Below are 22,127 nucleotides of genomic sequence, written 5' to 3' on the forward strand. Positions count from 1 at the left end.
TGAGAGTTGCAAATAGATTGGTAATTGATTGAAGCTGATTGGACTGGTCGGAAGATTATGTATATGGGCTATCGAATGATGGAAGCTTTCTTTTACAATGTCTGCCAGCGCGGAATTTGTATAATAAAGTCTGAAAACGCGTATTACAATAAATGGACCGAGTGATTGAATTTGTTTGCAACGTTTGTTGTTAAGCAGGTATACGCTGGAAGCGCAGTTTTGCAAAATAGTTGCACGAGGAAGATCTCGCACGCTGTTTCACGCCGCGCGTTAAGCCCGGTGCACGCTTGCAATTTTCTGCCATAATGTAATCTGATCGTGTACGACGCGGACCTGGCTGATTTAATATTACATCACGTCGTTTTACGCAAATTCGAACTTCGCGCGAAGATTGGCTAGTTTTGGAGCCACGAGTTAAACCACGACCACACTTGCGTTATTTGACCATACAGAAATAGAATTATTCAACTTCAGGTTACAGTGGTATCTATATTTTTTGATACTAGAAAAATGTAGCTGATGTACTAATAAATTAGAACACGCTATACGTCATTTATTGTATGCATGGTTTATATTAAAATAGATGTTCGCACTGTGTGAAATGTTTTTTTATTCTCCATATGTTTTTTATTCTTCCATTCTTATTTCAGACAATTTACTTAACAGATGATTATAACAATACAGTAGAGATTCTCGTCGAAATTTTAATATCTCAAACACTAAAAAATTTAAAATCGCATATGAAATAATTTAAAAAGTATGTACTATCTTAATATTCTATAGAAAGATCAATTAAGTAATTTAATATTGACAATGTTCTTTTTTGAGATTGAATTGTCGTAGTATGTAGAAGGTTTTCAGCGAAAAGAATGTGTTAATGAATGTGTTGGAGTACGGTTTCAAGGTTGCATTACGTATCAATTTTCAAGTGCGGACGAGACTTTAACCCGCAGCGAGGTCGTTACGATTTTTTCGATCGCGCGTATCGAGAACGTGTAATTTCGAGCGATTCTTCGAAGTTGCGAACACGATGGTGAGCAGTATCGACGTTAAATCGTATGATACTTAACTTTGAAGGTGCTGCAACATCCAGTGAAGTCACGTTCCATACCTAATCACACGTTAACTCAACGTAAAAGACACGAACATCGAACTATGCACCCTATTCCAATTTTATTCCACGACTTATCTGAATCTTACAAAAATTTCTTCCAACATCGAACGTTAAAATGACCGTTAAAATTCGTAGAAGGACGTTGAAGTTTTATGGTTTGCTCCTCGCAATCGATGATTCGTGACCGGAGTCTAAGAGATGATTAAAATCGACAATTCCTTCCATTTCCGAAAAGAGAATCGTTTTCGAATATTCTGTAACAAGCTCGTTTCGTACGGTTCATTCCATAGAGCACAAAGAGGCGAAAGAAAGTAAAAGGGCGTCACGTGTCATTTGATTTCAATTCGCTAGCCTATGGGCTACGCAATAATCCCCATTAAACAAATAGACCCGGGGATGCCCCATTGCGTACCACCAAGAGCGCGCGTGTGCGCACACTTCGCGCCTCGTTGCGCTCGAAATTAACGCAATTTGAGTGGAGATCGATGAGAGCCGAGATTAATCAATTTTCGAAGCGAAAACGCCACTGTGTATATTAATTATAGATATGAAGGTTTAATTATAAATATTTTAGATTATTTTAGATTATTTTAAAGAGGGAGATTCAGTTTAGAATGGAAGTTTATCACTTTGCTTTTTAATGAATTAGAATCTCTGGATTTAGAACTTGTTCAATTAAATACAGAATAAGAATTCGCAATTAATCGTAGAGAAGAAGGCAATTAATAGGAATCGAAAATAAATTTAAAACGCACGCCACCTAACTTTGATTAAATTCATTTCAATCTTTACAAATCTATTGTATTAAAAGACGAATTAAAAATTAAAAATCTATTCGATATTTTCATAATCAATGCGTTATAAATCCTCTGAAGGAACAAAGTTATAACCAACGCAATGTAGCCAACAAATGAACTCATCTTTTACAGTTAATAGATGAAATCCCGAGTAACCGAGGCAACGCAATTACAATTATTTCACCGATTATGCAAGCAAGCGGGAAAGAAATCACTTCTCCCTCGCGGACAACGCCATTATTATTTCCATGCGGAAAATTAGTTTCACAGCCGATGAGCCGCGTTATCACCCCCGTTATCACGATCGATAAGGACGGGGAACGCGTGCAAATACGGCTCGTTTGTAAAGTGCACAGCGTGTTACGAGGTCCCCGATGATCGTGGCAGGGTTGGGAAGCTCCAGCCCACCCCGCAATCGGCCCCAGAACTCGACCAGCCCTCCCATAATGCAATTTGAGTTAACTGCCGGGGGATAATCGCCGGCTGCCACCCTATAAACTGTAAGCACACAACGCGTAATGTACTCGACGCGTTGGGACTCTCTTTTCTTCCACGACAATGTTATTCTTGCCGCCCCTTTGTGCGACACACGGGGGTGAAACATCAAGGGACGCCTTTGTGGACTCTGGACAGACGTGTCCTTTTGATTTTTGACGAATCTTGCGGAATTGTTAGGGTCAAAGTGCAGGTCTGTGGAGGTTGGATGGAATTGGAATTTTCAGATTCGCATCGAAAAGTTGGGGAATTTAAGTTTGAGAGATTCGTGATCTTCCGAACTGTTAGATTGGAAATTTTGCAGCTAGAATTTGGGTCGGAAATGTATGGAAGTCGGAGATTCCAGTTCGACAGATTTTTATGAATTTACGAAGTTTTAAATTGCACATGGCGCGATGGAATTTTCAATTGGAAGATACAAATTTTAAGTTTCTTTACGTTAAGAAACGTCACGTTGCGTGAAGTTGAAGCATTTATTACCTAGAATTTTTAAATCTAAATATTCGCAATCGTAAAAGGTTTTAATGCTTGATAGAAAATTTACAATATCAAGTTTCAAGGCTTTTAACTGATAGAGCTCCGAGTTCTGAAATTAAATAGATTCGAATTCCAAGCTCTAGAGACATTAAACAATTCCCAGAGTGAAACGGGAAAAGGAAAACGAGTCAAAATACCTGTTATCTCTAAAATTTTGTTCATAATTGATCCCTGCGTAACTAACTTCGTTTACTCGAGATTACCTATCCGATAAACGCTACACAAGCGATAATCCCTGTTGCAATTACAGTAAATCAAACTAATTAAATTCATGGAAAAATGGCTCACTTCATTATCGACTAATAAAAGCCATTAAAAAAAGGGAAATAAAATAAACCATAGAGATGATAAGGATTTTATGAACAGTGGCCACGACAACTTGTGTTTAAAACAAAATGGACGCGTACTACGAGCTTTCTATCGAGTTTACAAGCACCTTGACACGACGCTATTCCGCGAACCTCGCTAATTGCCGTAATTGACGCTGTTTTCGCGTATCTCTGTAATTGTCGACGTTTTATAGCGACGTGACCCACGTTTTCGAGATCCGACGGACCGATCTCGTTGGTTAAATCGGTCTACGAAATTAGCAGGGACATCCGTGATTCCAGTTGGAATTTATCGTCGTTACGGAATCTCTATGGAGATTAAACCTCGCAGGATTTATCGTTGTGACGATGGAAATTTTCATGTAAATCAGGTCGACGTTTATTGGGAAATTTTAATGGGACGAGTAATAGTGGGAATTTTGAAATGATGCAGCTCTAATTGAAGAAATTTGAGATTTTTAGCGTATTAGGATCGAGGATCTTCGGGAAAATTTGGAATTTTTGAAATTTCGGGTTTGAAACTTTGAAGCTCGAGGCTCGGAAAGTTGAACATTTTGAAGATTTAAAAAGATCCTGAGAATTCTAATAGTAAGAATTTATGAATTTTTGAACTAGTATAAATACGCAACCATTGCAGTTTAATTTTAAGCTTCAGAATTTCGAAAATAGAAACCTACAAGTTTTGTAGAGTTTCGTGGTTCAAAGTAGATGCTCGATGTTGCAATATTCACATAATCCAAGATTTGAAATTTTGCTTTCGCAAATATACAAATCTTCCAACGTAAAATTCCCCTAAATTTATGAAACTACAATTTGCCGAGAAGTAAAATTCTGCGTCCTCTAAATTTACAAAGCTAAAATATCGCAGAATAAAACTTCATATTCCCTTTTATATTGCTATTTACGGAGCAAACGTTTTACAACATGGAATCCACGTCAAAATAACATTTCGACATCCCCCATCCTTTAAGCCTCCTACGAGTGGAAGAAACATAATTACCATTTACCATTGTACCAGAGAACGATATTATCACGAGCGTACCGTGCGTGAAGTATCGCCACGGCACGACCCACATCACGATCCGAAAAATTAACAACGCCATTGATTTTTCTTGTTTTAATTAATGTTTACGGCTCGGCTGTAAAGCGGGTCGGACACGGGCATCGATTTTAATGGGAAGCCGGGTATTGTCGACTTTTATGCGCCAGCATAAATCGCTCGTAGAACCGGAGACCCAGCAATCGCCACGACTCCTTTTAATTCGACCTTTTACGCCGCTTATCGTTTTCAAATCGAGTCCCGCCGCCAGCCCGAGGATAATGGACAGAAATTGAATTACTTTGCCCATATGAACGGCCGCTTTCGTACGTGTGTATGCAACACTGATAAAATAGTGATCGAACTCCGCTCTATAAATGGCTGCCGGTTTACGAGTTATTCGTTTAATGTTTCTTTAAATCACTCGTGGAGTAAAGTATAATTTATAATTAGTATTCTGCATTCAGAGATTGTGATTGATAGACGAAAATAAAAATTTGGTTGGTTTTAAAGAGATTGTATTAAAAGATTGTTGCTAAAGGTTTTAGTATTGAAGATTATTGGTCTTTTGGATTGTTCCTTTTTTTAATAGTTGAAATGAATGGTTTGTGGATAATAATTTGTTGATATTAATTTTATATTAGCCTCCGTGATTATTTTATATGTACCGATTTTCATTAACTTTGTATTGAGTTTAATGGGATCAGGGTATGCAATTATTAAGATATTCTTTTAATTTTATTTTAGCAGAGGTATATACTTTATTATGGTAGCATATTGATTCTTTAATGATATATATAATATTTATATGTGTATTTATATCTTCAGTAGGAATCTATATTTGATTTAATTACTAGGAAATCCTCCTTATGCATTTTATACGAAACAAAATGTAAACCTATATTGAATATTGTACATAGATACACCTACATATAATAAGAAACAAGTGGATGAGGAAGACTTATCAAGATTTTCAAGGATTAATATACTTCTGTGTTGTACGTAATTGATCTAACTACCACAAAATTCTTCTCACATTTATGCGATCAATAGGAAACAGAATATACGAGCGAAACTTCCATTAAATTGCATTAGACTCTCTTGTTTTCTGTCTTCTACTTCGAAGAGGATCTTTCTAAATAAATCATACTCTAGAAGAAAGTATGCTTGCGAGTATCTTCGCAAGCATTCGACATAAAAGAAGATAAAAACGATAAAGGATAAAACGACAGAAAATCCATCACAGCGGTCATAAACTAGCGAATAACCTGAAATCCACGGGAGCGAGTCTCGTGCAGGCTTCTCACTCCATCAGGAGCGTCCCGGAAACCATCGAGGCTTCCTCCATTTTGGCGAACGTTACTCGGACCCGCGAAACCTCTCCGCGTGGCAGTAAACCGTGCTGCACGGAATTGCAACCACAATTTCAACTCGTTCTCCCGCAATCCGGTACTCTCGATCTTCGCTCTTCCTCGGAAACCAACAGAAACCGACGTACCGACCGAGCCACGGTATCGCGAATTCTAACAAAAAGAATTGCCCTTACCTCTTCGAACTGAACTTAAAGCGAACGAAAATCGAAAAAGGCGAAGAAAGACTAAAAAGAGAATGGCAGAAGAAAAAACGAGAAAATAGCAGGATCGCGCGTGAAAGGGAGTCGGAACGCGGCGGAAATTGCGAAAATCTTCGACAGGGTAGTTTCGTTGGGCGGAGTGGCCGGTTAAACAAACAGTAGTTGCCGAGCAATCACGTAGGAAGCGGAGGATCGTCGGAGAAGGCGGCCGTGTAACATTCTGAAGGGGATATGATCGTTGGTGGAAGAGAGAAGGAAGTGCAGGCTGCGTGGAAGGTGAAAATTGCCGGTTTGCCGTGGCGGGACGCGTCCTCGGGATGGTAGCCACGGTCGGTTCGGTTTTATCGGCGCAAATTGGCCGGAAAGTCGGCGCTTCACCGCGGCGCACGTGTGTATCCACGCGTTTTTAACTTCTACGGGCCGCTCTTACACCCTGCTAGCAGAAAATTGTTTGTTTGCACAGAGAAATCGGTATGAAAGATTACGCAGAGAGTTTTCGAGTCGAGAAACCGAATCGAATGTATCTGGTTATTGCTGGACGAGTCGTTGAGAAATTGTGGAGAATGAATGATGGTGATGGATACCGAAGCTGCGAACAGTGTGAGATTTGACTGACCTGGTTCTTGGAAATTTGAACTTTTTTGTTTCAATCCGAAGTAGTTATAGATACAGGTTCAATTTGTGAATATCCTTTGGAAAGGGGTTCTTCGATGAGACGATAAGTAGATAATAAATCTGTTCTAAGTAGTTGATATATCTGTCAAGTTAATTCATATCGTTACACTATTCTTTGAATTATTCACTCTTCTCTAAAGCTTACCATTTATTTAGAGAATAACGGAATAATTTGTTGTAATAAAATAAAATATTATTGAAAATATACTTTGAAATTTTTAATATCTCTGCTAGAATTTTCATTATCCTTCTGTTCTTATACCTTTTCATATTTAATGGAATATTTTTGTATTTAATCTTTTCAGATGCATATCTTATAATCCCCCAAAGATCTACTACTACAAAAATCCTACTAGACAGAAATACAAATATACATAAATTCCAGAACTTCAAACTCTATCAACAAACTTTAGACATCTCCAAAGATTTCCTCCTTCTCAAATAACTTCTTCTCCCACAATCAACGCCCCCTTTCAGGCGAAACCACAGACATAAGAGCGAAACAAATCACCATACCGTTACGCACAAGTCGACCTTACAAAAAATTTTCTGATTCTAGGGACAGGAAGGAAAAATAGTTTCAATGTAACCAAAAGAAGGAAAACGCCTCGTGCAGCCTATAATTCTACTTTGAACGCACACGGCTCATTAGCGTCGAAAGTCGTTGGATATGGAAGAAAGTTTGAAAAGAGAGTAGTCGATAAGAGAAAAGTGTCGGCTGAAACTTTTACGATCGCGGCTCTTTTTTACGGCAACTTTCGTTGAAGGACGCGGCCGCAATAAAACGACCGCCATACGCGCCGCGGTATCTCGTTTTCATCCCTTTTCATCCTCTTTCATCCCCTTTTCTTCCTTTCGGTGCAACGCCCACCGTGTTTCGACCAGCCGGCCTCGATTACGTTTCGTTACATTTCCAGCTTTTACGATTTTCCAGCTGGTTTGCATTTCACGTTTTCTACCCTTTTCCTCGACACCATTTTTCCAACACGCTCGGCGATCCTTCGCTTTTAAGCGTCCTACACACGATGATATCAGAACTAAGTTTCAGAAATTGTTCGATCAGTAGATCGATATAATCTGAAAATGAGAAAGTTGACTATTACGATTTTCAAGATTTCAAGTAATTTAAAGGGTTTTAGAAATTACAGATATTCTAAGGACTCGAAACTTATCGAGATTCGAGATTTTGTCAAGGCTTGCCAAAATTTCGAAGACTTACGAAGAATTTCAAGATTCCAAGGATTTCAAGATCATATACAAATTTTAGAGACTCAAAACTGAAAATTTATTCGAGCCTATAAAGAATTTCAACACTTATCACGATATTTTTGAAACTTACACGAATTTTAAGACTTCTTCAAACTGTAAAGATTCCTGTCGATACTTAAAAAACCTCTCAGTAGTCGAAACATATCGAAATTATTCAGAATTTAATACATATATTGAATTATGTTCCAAATGATTCAATTTTATTGCCAAATGTGTGCAAGGAACTTTATTCAGTCCATCCTGGAGCAAGGGGAACCTTCGTTTCTAAGTGTCGGGGTGAGAGAATCGTGAGAGGTGGGGTTTTACAAAGGATTCCATTTTCTCAAATAATCCCGAAAACGCGATAGAAAGCTCGTAAAACGGGCAGGCAATCTTGCATTTACGAGCTCACACTCGTTTCCGCTGTCAACGCGAGGCCGTTGCTCCTTGAAATACGGAAACCGCCTCTATGGCGTTGCTTCCGGATCAAGATTATTTCTTTTGCGGATGAGGTTGGGTAGATGGAGGATCGAAGATGGTTAGGTTTAGTTTGGGGGATATTGTTCTTGATTATTTTCGCCGGTTTTGATGGTTCGAGCAAAGTTATTGCACATACTTGTTTCTGGAACCAACGTGTTTGACGCAAATGATATGAAGTTTGAGCAAGTTTTCTTGAAGATAATATGTTTGTTGATACGTAGTTTGTTATATTGTTTGGAATTTAGTTTGAGAGACTCTGTTGGCTGGACATGATCGGTGTAAATGGATTGACGTTTAAAGAAGTTTTATAGTTTGTAACATCGTTTGAAGAAGTTTGAGCAAGTTTGAGTAAGTTTTGGTAGGAATAATATTCTTGTTGAGAGAGATTTTTCATGCTGTTGTTTGAGGTTGCATTAGAATCTTTGTGGATTGTGTATGAATTCCAAATATAATTTCAGATTTCTGATGATTTCCTATTTCATAGATTCTTCTATTATTTCCTTCTTACGAAGAACAAACAGAACGCTCCACCAGTTCAAACTGCCAGAAACAATAGAAGGAATACAATTTCACCGTGAAGTATGGCCAAAGGTACTTATTTTCCGCATGACTGAAGAATTTGGGTGTGCCTGGCCACCAGGAACACGTTGCTCGGTCATTATGGGCCCATTAGTCGTGTCAAATGACGAGCCATGAATTCGTCTCGGATTTCATTCGGTAAACTGAAGAAGCGGCTTCAAAAAACACATCTCACCCTTTCCCTTCTCTAAAGAAAGTTAAAGGAGACCGTTGAAATCAATCTCGAATCTCTCATTTAATTTCATTTCCTCACCGAAGCTTGTCACGCCAATCATTATAAAAAATTTAACGTACAAAAAAAAAGGAGACTCCAAAGAAGAAATTATTCTCTTTCATCGAAGACAAATATAACGTTAGACGAAAGAATTGGAGAACGAAGACGAAGATTCGTTTACAAATTTTTCTCGAATTTTTTTAGAATATCGTAGACTGATAGCGGGGTCGTTGAAAAATTTCATAGTAAATTGTGATAAATCGTTGGGACTAAATAGGATACGAAAATCTGCAACGTAACGAGAGACCGCACGCCTCTGTCTCTCGCTTTTTCAATGTTCTTTTCTTAGTGAACCACCCACGGTGAGCTTCCAACCTGGAACAAGAAGAAAAGCCGCACGACCGCCCGATTTATGGTTTTTCAAAGGAATGGGAAACGAAATCGGAGCACGACGAATGTGTCGGCTCTAAACGGAGCCACATGTCAAGCCCAATGTTGTCGCTAATTTCGGCAATTAACTAAACGTCTGTCCAGCTCGAACCTCCAGCTTGTTTAATTATTATTAATTACACGCGCTGTTCGAGTGAATTCTTGGAAAAGACCAACGAAGCTTGAAACCGCGTCTTTTGGTATTTCCAAAGATTTTAGAGAAACTTGTATAATAATTATTAATTATATTCAGTAAAAAATACATTTTGAGAAGAAGTATTTTCGTATAATTCTTATAAATTCTTTTCCTCGTTGAAGTTTCGTTAAGATCTTTTCCATCATCTTTGATTATAGTATAATCAATTTCTTTTCAATAATTCATTTTTGTAATCGCTCATCTCGAAGTTTATTCGTTTATTCAAGAAATAAAAAACTGACCTTTTGTACAGGCGAATCTTCCTATTCTTTTTACATAAATAATCATATCTTTTAAAAGAATTAATTCGTCTAAATTGAACAATATCTTATTTATCTACTGTATAAATATAATTATACAAGTTGATCTATTCGTCCTATTATATATCTTATTCTTCGTTATTTAAATAATGATTAATAATAAATCCTCTTGGTCATTTGACATTCAGTCTTTGATCCAATTACATTAATTCTTTTATTCCTAAATTATTTAACAGTCACAATCTGTGTATACTTTTTTCTCCTTGTTATACGGCAAATAAACTTATAAATTACGATTTTTACAAGATCAGCTTCTGATCAAAGTAACATCTTACAATTATACTATCTACTTTTTTTTCTATTATTATACTATCTATTTCATAGTTCCACTTTGACCGCGTCGACAAGAACGAAAGGGTTAAGATAATAACAGTAATAACGTATCTGTTTTCGTCGAAAATGTAGGGTGTTTTAGTGTCTCTGGAGTGCTCGGACTCTTCGTTGTATTAGAGTGTGTCGTCTCACATTGCCAATGTAACCGGAAATCATACTGCTGCGCAGTATGGCCGGTTGTTTTACAGGACGTTTGGCGTGCAGGTGATGTACCATTGGTTCCGGTGGTTTTTTCTTCGTCAATGGCGTTTCCCAGAAAGCCTGATCGATTCCGAATAACTCTCCGTCCTTTAACAATTAACTTTCAATATTGATATAACCATTGTAAGAATAAGCTATTTACAGTGACTAGCGATATTATATTATGCGAAATATATTAATATATTATGCATTCTATACGAAATATTTATGTTTCATCAAGTAGGGACTCTTACGAGCTTTGAGCATACTCTAAGAAAGAAAAAAATATTTCAGAACGAAATTGAAAGGAAAACACCCGTATCAACGATAATTCTTCAAATTTAAGAAATTTGTTAACAATTATAGAAAAACACGATACAGTCGAAATTGATTCGAAGCACGCATCAGGCTCGATCGTTACAGGATAATCGCTAGATTTCGGAATTTTATGGATTTATGCACAGAGTGGAAAATTGCGCAGAATCCTTAAACAATATGAAAAAGATGTACAACATCCAAAGCATAGTTAGCACCGAGACTTTACTTCCTTAATTTTTAGACTGCAAATGTTTTCACGGTACCCTTAAACTGTAATCGCGAGCCTTTCATGTCCGATGCATTTCTCAATAGATAACGCTTGTTAAAAAAGTCCCCTAAAAATTCATATAACATCTTTGAACGTTCTAATCGTAAAACTTTTGCTAAATAACATTTTTTAGATGCAAATAAAATAAAGGTTTCTTACCCACTATCTTGCGAGAAATTTTCATCCCGGTCGAAATAACTCGGCCATGAAGCACCCACATTTACGGTTTAAAGATTAATTATATTGTGGAAAATAAGTATTTGCATAAAGAAGCACAGTCGAGTAATCGGTATTACCATCATCGTTTGGGGTAGTTGTTCCATCAGTGTTTCAGGAAGGAAGAGACTGAGAGATCCAGCAAATATACAGCACGTGCCAAGGATGATCATCGGCAGATTGTACATCAGTGTGCTGGAGAAGGCGATGAAGGGGCTGCAGATGGAAGTAACGTACCCTGTCACGTGTATGAACGCCACGCCCTCGCCTCGTATCACCGTCGGTAGTAATTCAGCCGCGTATTGCATCGCGATGTTCGAGGCGATATTGATAAAGAGTCTGCCACAAATCGCGAAAGAGACGAAGACGATCCCTATCGAGACGCTGGATGCGAGTAGGCTGAACAATCCGGAGAGTATCACCGCGACGAACAACGTCCATCTTCGACCAAACACGTCGAGAGTGTAGACGATTACTATCTCGGCTGGGAATTCGGTCGCGGATGCTATGGTAAATGTAGTGAATACATTCATGCCGAGGCGGTCCAAGCATCTTATGTGACCGTCGTAGGCCATTTGAATGATGCCCCATACCACCGTTAATAGCAGCGTGATCCTTCTGTGGAGGATTGCATCCGAATTGAAAGGAGAATGTTAACAATTGGTCATTTTTGTACCTCCTTGCGAAAGAAAAATTCTTGAAGGGTACTTAAGCAAAGATCCAAAATAATAGTTCAGTTTTTTGGGAAAGAGGTACTGAGTGAAAATTAATTTTTCTTTAAATAGAAGCTGGTTATCAGTGAATCACAGAGAAATTTCTCAAAATATCTATTTCTACCACCAGATTATTGCTATGCGAGAACAATAGGCAACAACGTTCCTGTGATATTTCGCTGTGAAACTTCGATGTGAAACTTCAATTGATTTACCACTAGGATACTTAGGGGATTGTAAGTTTGACCATTCGCCACCTTTTCATCTTTGCATTAATTTTTTTCCACTTTCCTATATTTTGCATAAATGCTAATAAATATTTTGTGTTTCTTCAGAGATGCTTCTAATGTCCTGCAAGAATTTTTCGTTCGTTAAAAGGTAAAAAAAAATGGACACTTTTTAACATCCTCCTCTTTTCTATCTCTATTCAATTTCAAATCATATCAAATTTTAGAAATACTGCTATTGTAGAATATCAGACGATTATAGCAGTTCATATAACAGGAAGAAAATTTATATTTTCTGGTTAACACAATAGCAGTCCATGTTTCGATAAGTTAATTCGAAGAAGAACTGATTCAGTTACTAATTGGCAATTTTTTTATATTATGTAACGCTTGACGAATGAATTATATAATTTAATTAAGTGTAAGGTATAGTATACAGCGCAGAAAGCATAGCGCAGTGCTCAAGATAAAATATTATAAATACCTTAAACGTTTTGTTTTAAATAAATCGAAAATAGTGTGTTCCTCCCCAGCCAAGGTTTCTGCAGTTTTCCCGCAATCTTCCAAAAATTCGTTATATACATCGTTAGGTATCGTGCGATTATTTACTTTCTCGATCTTCGAGATGATCTTCATAGCTTCCTCGATATGTCCCTTTCCAATTAACCACCTGTTTCATACGACTTTATTCGTTAACTCCCACGAAAATTATATTAAATTTTCTCTTAACTGGTGTTAAAGAGGTTTTAGTTAGATTTACAGAACAACGTTATTCAATTTCACGTTATCTAAAAAATTGAATTCAAACGAAGATTTGTTTCGCCCAACCATGTATTATTACGTATAGTATATTTTGGATATTTGCACCTGCAAATTTCCTATAAACGCATACACAGCCACATTTACAATATAAATGGCGGAATAGAAATTACCTGACGCTCTCAGGAACAACGAAAGGCGCGACTATAACAGCACATATTGGAACGGTCGTGATCAGAGAAAAAGTTTGCCAATCGGCGACCACATAAGCTATCCATGGTATAATCATCGTGCCAATAGTATAGAATATTCCATAGGACATGTGACCGATAAAAGTTCTCCATCTGGGGCCCACGTATTCCAAAACTAGTATATAAGCCATCACGAAACTGTTGTCATAGGCCACACCAACGATGAATCTACAGACGCAGAATTGCCAGAATTTGGTTATGTACATGGTACAAATGCCACCGACAAACGCAAAAACATTGGTTGCAATTAAGACCGGAACTCTTCCGTATTTGTCAGCTAGCCAACCAAATACTATGCCTCCAACAATCGAACCCATAAAAAAGATACTCTGTGCTAGTGTCGCTTTGTAGCTTTCGTCGCATACCTGATTTGGTAGAAATTTGTGTTAGAAAATGAGAGACATTAAATTCAAGTTATATTAATAGACAGTAATTTTGATAATATTTTGGATAATATTTGATAGAATAATATTTGCAAATTTTGACAATGTTTTGAATAATTTTTGATAAAATTTTGGATACTTTGTGACAGCGTTTCGATAATATTTTGAATAACTTTCGATAAAATTTCGACGATACTTCAAACATTTTGCATTATATCTCCGATAATATTTTAAATTATACTCGATAATATTTGAAATAATTTTCGACAAAATTTCGAGAAATCTCAATAATATTTCGAATACTCTACAATAAATTTTTTCAACAATATCCATAACAAAATTTCGTATACTTTGCAATAAACTTTAGACAGTATCTTGAATAATGATCGATAAAATTTCCATAATATTTCGAATAATTTACGATAAAATATCGATAATTTTCAAATGACTATTTCGATAGAAACTAATGACGTTAATGAAAAACTGCTCGGTAATTTAATATTAATTTTATTATTACCCATTTCTGTTCTGCGGCTACGGATATGTAAGGCACGTCAGAAGCGGATAATTTAAATTCCCATTCGTTACATTTCTTCACCGGCCAATTTGCATCCGGCTGAGGTGCAGCGATCGCTTTTTCCACTGCTATATCGTATACCCAGCATCGAGAATACGCTAAATGATGGCCTTCGTAAGGGACCATTTTCGCGCTAGGTATCATGAAATCTCTTAATTGTTCGGCGGTAAGGTCTTTCACTTGCGGAAGTTTGCACCAATATTCTGTTGGTACTACGACGAGAAACGCTTGCGCGAGATAGATGAACGCGATAAAAAAGCAGGAGGACATTAGCATGACGATAAGGTAGTTTTGATAGATGCCGAATTCGCCTAATAATGGAACAATATTATAATCGAATGTATTCAGAATCGAAACTGAAGAATCGTTTATAATTAGAAATGAAAAGTGTGCTTTAATCGATTAGATCTATCGATAGTAAATAAGAATTTGTAGAGTTATACGAAAAAGAGAAGAAGAAACGAGATTAGCGGTTTCGTGTGAAATATTCTATTTTTTACACTTGCCTAGATAAATCAATATATCGTCAAGAGTTACCGCCTCGTTCGGCGGTGAAGCCCACAAAACCGGATGAGACGCAGTTCTCATCTGTGATGAAAAATATTCTACGATTCTCTTTCAGCGAGGAGTTTGACAGATCAACTATGTATATAACCTACTCATCGATGGACTGTGTAACTTAAAGTACACAGCGAAAGAAATCGAAAAGTATCGGCACAAACATCGAAAAATATTCGGACGATCTTCGATCGGTGCAATACACAATATTCACGTTGGTATAATATGAGCTGACTGAAATGAATGAACGAATCAATTTTATTTAATATTTCAATGTTATTTCACTTATTCGTGGTTCCATCATCCTAAAGAGCGAAAGAATCTTCGTTGAAACATATCCCTGAAATTTTATGCTTTGGACGATGTATCTTTCTACCTACAACGCTTTACGAGAATAAAAATGAAAATAACGTACCAGATGTTAATTTCTATATCTTGAAGTGCTCAATTTTCCACAAAGGAGAAAGATACAGGAGTACGAACAAATTAAAGGAACCGAAATATATTGTACTATACTATCAACAGATCTTTCTTTCGAAAAATTATTGTCTTCCCTTCATCTTCCGATTTCTCCTATTAACCCTTTGCCTGTAAACGCAAGTGAATTCAAGATCGCTCGATTACTAAATGAGACACGTTTCCATTGACAAACTCAAAACTCAATGAAACTCGCCCTTTACAACCTAAGGAGATAAGGAGATCGTCCTGAACTTCGCTGCAGACTCCCAGTTCCATCCACCCCAACTGTTTGACCTTAGAGGGTTGATGAAGGCGCAGCTCGTAGAAGGGAGCCAATCAGAACCGCCGTTTAGCTAATGCGTGTAACGCGACCCGTGGGACGATCCGACACGATTCTGCGCCTGTTTCACGCTCCTCGTTACGCTACGGGCATGGTTCTATCTTACACTCAACTCGCCCTATCTCGTTTCATCGCCAGACGTTAAGGGTGGCGCACCCTTCTTAGCCATGGGTGCTAAGCATCGTCTGCTCTGAGATATCTTCGCATTCTCTATGTGGTTCGAATGGATTTGTGGGTTTTTTGAGAGAGTTTTGAAATGTTTGAAAGTGTTTGCGTTTTATCAAGTTTGTATTTAGAATAGGTATTGTGTGTTCTGAGATATTTTGACGTTTTCTGTATGATTAGAACGGGTTAAGCTCGATTCACACTAGCAGTCAAAGTTATGGTCAGAGTAGGATCAATCAAAAGCTAGGATTTTACCCTAAATATATTCACACTAAACGATCACAAACAGTCAAATCTCGGCGCAGTCTTATTTTTATTCCATTAATCTATCTCGATTCATAATTTCATAATTTTATCATTGAACTGTGTGACAGTAGTATTTGTGACTGAAATCATATAGTTCGTCGTAATTTCCTACAAATTCAATACAATTCACGTTCTCCACGTTCCTTTTCGATTGTTGACCGGGTTCTTGATTAGCAAACCGATGTCACGGCCAATAGATTTTCATTTGACTTGCTGAGCCATCTACCGTGAATGTTCTCGTTGGATCACGTCTAAATGACCTTGACTTTATGTCTGACTTGATGTGATTGCTAGTGTGCATCAAGCTTTAGTAACTCTTTTGGAAAAGATTTCGAAGGTTTAGGAGCACTCGTATTTGCACTGTTTCCGATTACAGTTAGATTGTAAGAAAACAATAATTAACATTTACGTATCGATGAAAATGTTGCAATTATTAATTTAGTAAAATTTTTTCTCGTTACATAATATTAAAGAATAACGCGATGAAGAAAATATATTGTTTAATACAGAGAAAGTATTTTTACTTGTACTTTGTACAAATTTCTAATTTAGAAGGATGGTTAGTATTTTCTAAAATTCTTCAAGAACTAAGAAGTATCTTGAGTTTTCGTTACCGCGAATATTACCAAATTCGCATGCAACTTGTAATTTTCTATGAAGCTCAACGAGACGCTCTCCCTGCAAGTTTATCAGGACCACACTACCTTTAGCCATGTCCTATTTCCAATTTTCAGGGACCAGTAATCCAACGATTTACATAACTTTATAGTAACGATAACGCGATCTTACTCGAGAAATCGAGACTCTGTCTTTTCAAGGGCTCACCAAGGGGTGGATTCCTCCGGAGAATACAAATGGCCGTAATTTAAGACTCTCCTCATTCAAGATTGCTCTTTTCTCCACGAAATTGGCGAAACCTAATTTACGACTAATTTCACGATAATTTGCTCGTGACCTATGGCACTGGAAGTGTTAACAGGGGTGATTTAGTTAATTTTACGCTGTACATATTAATTTGGCAAAATTAACTTAATTTAAGCTAAAGGATTTTTTTAGAAAATCTTTATTACGAATAATTGTTACGCAAAAATGTGTCACGTATAATTTATTCTTTATGTTTGTTGCTGATAGGGGTAATTTTGTTCATTTTGTATGTATATTAGATAGTAGTTTAATAAAATAGGTTAATCAAGGGTGGAATATAGGTAGAATAATATACACCCTTTGCTTTTTTATAAAACTTTTATCACCAATAATAATTGCGCAAGATAAATTTCTCCACTTACGTCGTTTACGTTTTATTCTCTATATTTACGCCTGATACGAGTGACTTTGTTAATTCTACGTGGTAAATAGTAATTTGAGAAAATTACCATTAAGTGTGGAATGTAAAACGCCTCTAATTTACTTTTTACTTGTGATCTATGAGCTTGAGAGGGTTAATAAGGGTGATTTTGTTGATTTTATGAGTTTAACAATCTGTCTTTTATAAAATCTTTATTACGAATAATTGCGAATAATTGTTGCGGAAAAATATGCTAAATTCACCCACTTGCGATTTATAATTTACAGCTATTGTAATTTATTCTACGTAATATGATACCACACATATAATATTCTCTCTCGTTTATTGTATGATAATTGTGTTTCAAAATTTAAAGAATGCAGAAATAAGCTCGTCAACCGTTTAAAATTCTACGATTTCAAAGCACAAACATTTTCGAGTTACCAAGATTCCATTTTTTCCGGTTCCGAAGTTTCCAAATTTTCAAAGCTTTAAATTTCCCAATTCTAACGTTTCCAAACCTTCAGATTGTCTGATCTTTAAATATTCAGATTCTAAATTTCAAAACTTCCAAAGCTTCAAAGTTCTACAATTCTAAAACTATTAACTTTATAAAAGAAATAAAAAATCAGAGATCCTGAATCTCCAAATTTCCAAATTCTAATTCTGTCAAAATCGTAAAATTCTGAAATTTGCGAATTTCACTAACATTAATTACACGTAACAAACGAAACGCGTTAAACGTATCTGTCTATAATTGCTAGCACGTAAATAAGAAATTACTGTGATTTCCACGTTCCTACAAAGCGGTTCTCGTTAAAATCGCTGCCGTTTCCGCTTCGTTTTAGCCAGAATTAAGAGTCCTGTTGGTGACGTAATTCGCGTTAAGTTTCCTCGTTTTTCGGATCGATCCGACGACGAATCAGGGCGCAGTTAGCTAATGCGGGCTTGTGTTGGCACAGCCCCCGAGGGGGTGGCTCGTTGTTCCACTGGCGTAGTCAGGGGTGAGTCGTGGCCGTGGCAACGATCCACGGAAACGCGAGCCTGGATCAGACTTTTCTTACTCTCACATGTATACACACGCCAAACTTCCAATTTTCTTTCGAAAATTGCTCCCTTGCTACATGTTTGTTTCTTCATAAACAATTTTATTTTCTACCTCTTCCCTTTCTTTCTTCCACTATACCAACTTGTTCTTTGTATGTATAATTTGCTAATTTATTCTCTGTACACGTTACATAATATATTTCTTCTCCCTCTCTCATACAAATTACATTTTCTTACACGCGTGTTTCGTTTCTTTCGCGTGCTTTTTCTACGGGAATAGAATAATAATTAAGGGTAGAAACAATATAATAATCAAACGTAGACCAACAGTTCCCAAGGAGTTAGCGATTCGACAATTTTTAAGAATATTTTTTAACATAACAATGACACAATCGATTCTGAAAACCCACCCCTTTAACTTCGATAGACAAGAATTTTTTCTCCAGTGGAAAAAGCTTCCCGTTGAAGGTACGAAAACTCCGCGGCTCTAATTTCCAGCCGGGGGTGGCTTTTGCCGCAATTAATTTCCCGGGAATCCAATTAATTCCTCGCCGCCGGCCAATGAACTAACGTTGTTTGCCGAAGAAAACGTTGTCTCCGGGATCGTCGTGCTAAAACCACCAAGGGGGAGGAAGAGAAACTCGCGAAAGGGGGATGAAAACGATGGCGAGAGAATAGAGTCGCCTCTGAAAGATCGTTGAGGAGCATAAAGGAAGGGTGGTACAGGGGCGCAGATAAAATTACATTATCGCCTAAAGCGTCCTCGACGAAGGAGAAAGGGAGAAAGAGGGAGGAGAAAACCGGGGTGAAAATCACGTCCCGTAATTCCCGGGCATTAAGGTAAACGTTCAAGTCGCAGGGCGCAGGTTCGGTCGCCATGGAAACTGACACCCTCTTCCTACCACCCTGGCTCCCTTTCAATCGATAACTTATGAAACCATCCTCGCCAACCCTCCGCGACCCTCTCCGCATCCAACTGGTCCTCCTACCGGATGCTGGATACCGTTTCCCGCGATGGCGACCCCTCGCCACCACGATCGAACCATTTTTCTACGCGTTTCCTTTCCAGGCTAAGGGGTTGTTTGTAGGACACATGATGTTTTCGCGATCGTTGTACCGATTTATTAATTCTGATTGGTTCGAATGAGTTTTATTTAAAAGCAGACTATTAGGAAATATTAAATAAAAGCTTCTGAAGTTTTCCTGTTATGCAAGGTAGTAATTATTGATTATTTTTAATTCACGAAAGAGATGATGCTTGTTAATAACGTAAAACTCTAGGGTGAAAACAGAGAGACGATTTTAAGCATAAGCAAGTGGAATTTGATTTCCATGGACAACTGTTATAAAATGTTAGATACATACGACTTCTTGGACCTTATTCTTTGCACCATTTGTTATTAGGATTGTAATTAGTGACTTTTTTAAATTCTTGAAACAAATAGATAACGTTTGTTAATAGCGTGAAGATCAGGGGAAATAAGAGAGAAGTAGCTTTAGGTGCAAGTAAGTAGAATGAGACAATGGCTACGATCTTCTCTCAATGAAAGACTCTGTCAAAAGATTGCAAGATCTTTTTCGAGTATTCAAAGATTAGTAAGATGCAGATAATTGAATAATTTTTTAAGATTTGGTCTTGAGACAAATTGGAGAATACAGAATTTGGATTTTAAAAATTCATGATTTAAATAAAACACAAAAGAAGAACGTGGGTATTCGAGAATTTTTATATTCTACCTAAATTAAGATTCATTTAATTAAGATACTTTATCAGTATAAGATTTCAAATATGATGACATGTTGAAGATCCAACAGAAAAGTTTTTCCCTATTTCCATTAAATTTAGCTTCACATTAGACTTCCAAAAATATAAAATGAAGAATAATCCTTAAAAAAAAACTCGCGCTCACTAGAATTTCTATACTATAAAATCTCAAACCCTAAACATCTTGCAAATTTAATAGAAAAATTCTTCTCTACTCTAATAAATTCCACGCCGTGTTAAACTTCCTTTTATATCATTTTATATCATCAAAATTTCAACTTCATCTCAAAATTATTATAAAATTTCAGACAATTACACCAACGTTGAAAAATTCACCGAAAGAAAGAACACATGGAAGAACCAACGAGTCTTCTTCCGTGGAAGAAAAGGAAACAGAGTTCCTTCCAATATTTCATTATAACTTATCAGAATTAGCTGCACGAAATAGTTTACGCGAAATTCTCGCGAGCGAATTTCGCGGTTGTAACGGGACAGAAGATCCATCTCCACGGCGGAACTTGTTTATTCTTCATGACGAATGATCGGCGACATTAACTGCGAACGATCTAACCGCCGGCCCACCATTTGTCGGCCGGTAATGCGTACGATCGATTAATTAAATCCGGCCAACCGGCGACCGTATCGCGCCTGGAATCATCCCCTAAACGCCGGGCCAATCAGAGCAAGGGCTCACCAGGGGTTAGCCACCCTCGCCACCAGAAAAACCAAAGCCATTAACGTCCGACCAGACGATCGTCTTTAAATCGTTCGTACCCTTCATCCCCCATTCGTTCGACACGTGTTCCTGTAATTCCTCAATGAGAAAATTGTAACTGGCTGACTTGTCATCCTTTTTTAATAGTTCATATCGACATTTGACTATTTTTCAAACGTTCAGTTCAGATTAGAATTTTATAGAAATACTAAATACAAGTTTTTCATACTTGAAGGAAAAATCAATATTTAACGAAAATCGCACGCGTTCTTTAATCTTCAAATTCTTCATTCACAAATATTTCTTCAATCAATAAAGGTAGAAACTTTGTAGAATTTCTACGGATTGTTCGTCCACCATCATTTCTAAATTCCTTGGAACATCTTTCAACAAAATTTTACTTTACAGTTATAATTCGACTTTGATTCTCAACAAAAATCCACGTTACGAATATTCTCCTACCTCCAACGAAATTTTTCGACTATCGCAAAAATTCTCATTCAAAGCTACTTCTTCCTTGGCTCTCAACAAAATCATCGAAAAACTTCACCACTTTTTCCTCAAAACCTCACTACCTCACTTTCCTATCCTACTAGGTACACAAATGAATAATTCAAATTTTTCAGCGAGAGTAAAAGTTTCTCTAAAAAGAAAAAAAATATCGCGTTGTTCGATCAAAGTATTTGTCGCTTTTTATAACTGTAAGCCATCTATTAAGCAACGAAAGAATTCCATTACGGAGGATCCAATCGTCGCTGACAAAGGAGGACGTTCAGTGAAGTAGCTGCGTGACAACGTTAGGCTATATACTGCTTCTACGAAGGTGAAACGTTACAACGAGTCTCGTTTGAGGTGTCTTTCATCTTATTCATCTTATACGCTAGAAATTAGTCTCTTAGATTGCTACCTGCTCGGATCGATGTAACACGTCTTATCCGACCATCATTTGCAATTAATGAAGATACAAAGATGACTTGACGATTGGATCTTGTCTAAAAATGGAATTCATCGCTTGTCCGATAAATGGCTTAAATATAAAAAGCAACGACAAACGATCCTAATTCAACAACTTGCTGTACTTTTTTTTTAAATACTCTAAGTTTCACTGAAAAATTTGGATTACTCGTTTGTACACCCAATGCTTAATTCTTAAGAAAATTCCATTACGAATATTCTTCGATTCTCTGCAAAATTTTCGGTATATGTACGCGTAACAATTTCCAATCGCGTCTTTCTC

The 22,127-nt window shown here is 37.1% G+C and overlaps 1 protein-coding gene and 1 long non-coding RNA gene across 2 annotated transcripts in view; both read right to left on the bottom strand.

Moving 5' to 3' along the window:
- Positions 1-22,127, bottom strand: part of LOC139990803 (uncharacterized) — a 172,244-nt gene that overhangs the window by 17,442 nt on the left and 132,675 nt on the right. The window lies entirely within an intron of this gene.
- On the bottom strand, positions 9,927-15,227 carry LOC139990873 (carcinine transporter). The gene is made up of 5 exons (XM_072010447.1): positions 14,191-15,227; positions 13,213-13,655; positions 12,765-12,950; positions 11,421-11,958; positions 9,927-10,646 (listed from the first exon to the last, which is right to left on the bottom strand). The coding sequence occupies exons 1-5, from the start codon at positions 14,524-14,526 to the stop codon at positions 10,437-10,439; spliced, it is 1,713 nt and encodes a 570-aa protein (XP_071866548.1). The 5' UTR covers positions 14,527-15,227; the 3' UTR covers positions 9,927-10,436.

Source organism: Bombus fervidus, chromosome 9 (assembly GCF_041682495.2).
Source record: "Bombus fervidus isolate BK054 chromosome 9, iyBomFerv1, whole genome shotgun sequence".
Taxonomy (NCBI): domain Eukaryota; kingdom Metazoa; phylum Arthropoda; class Insecta; order Hymenoptera; family Apidae; genus Bombus; species Bombus fervidus.

Coding starts and splice junctions, on each gene's coding strand:
- LOC139990873 (XM_072010447.1), bottom strand. CDS start 14,526: ATGCTAATGTCCTCCTGCTTTTTTATCGCGTTCATCTATCTCGCGCAA. Junction 13,656..14,190: donor TAGCCGCAGAACAGAAATGG/GTAATAATAAAA, acceptor CTACCAAATCAG/GTATGCGACGAAAGCTACAA. Junction 11,959..12,764: donor TTTAAAACAAAACGTTTAAG/GTATTTATAATA, acceptor AATCCTCCACAG/AAGGATCACGCTGCTATTAA.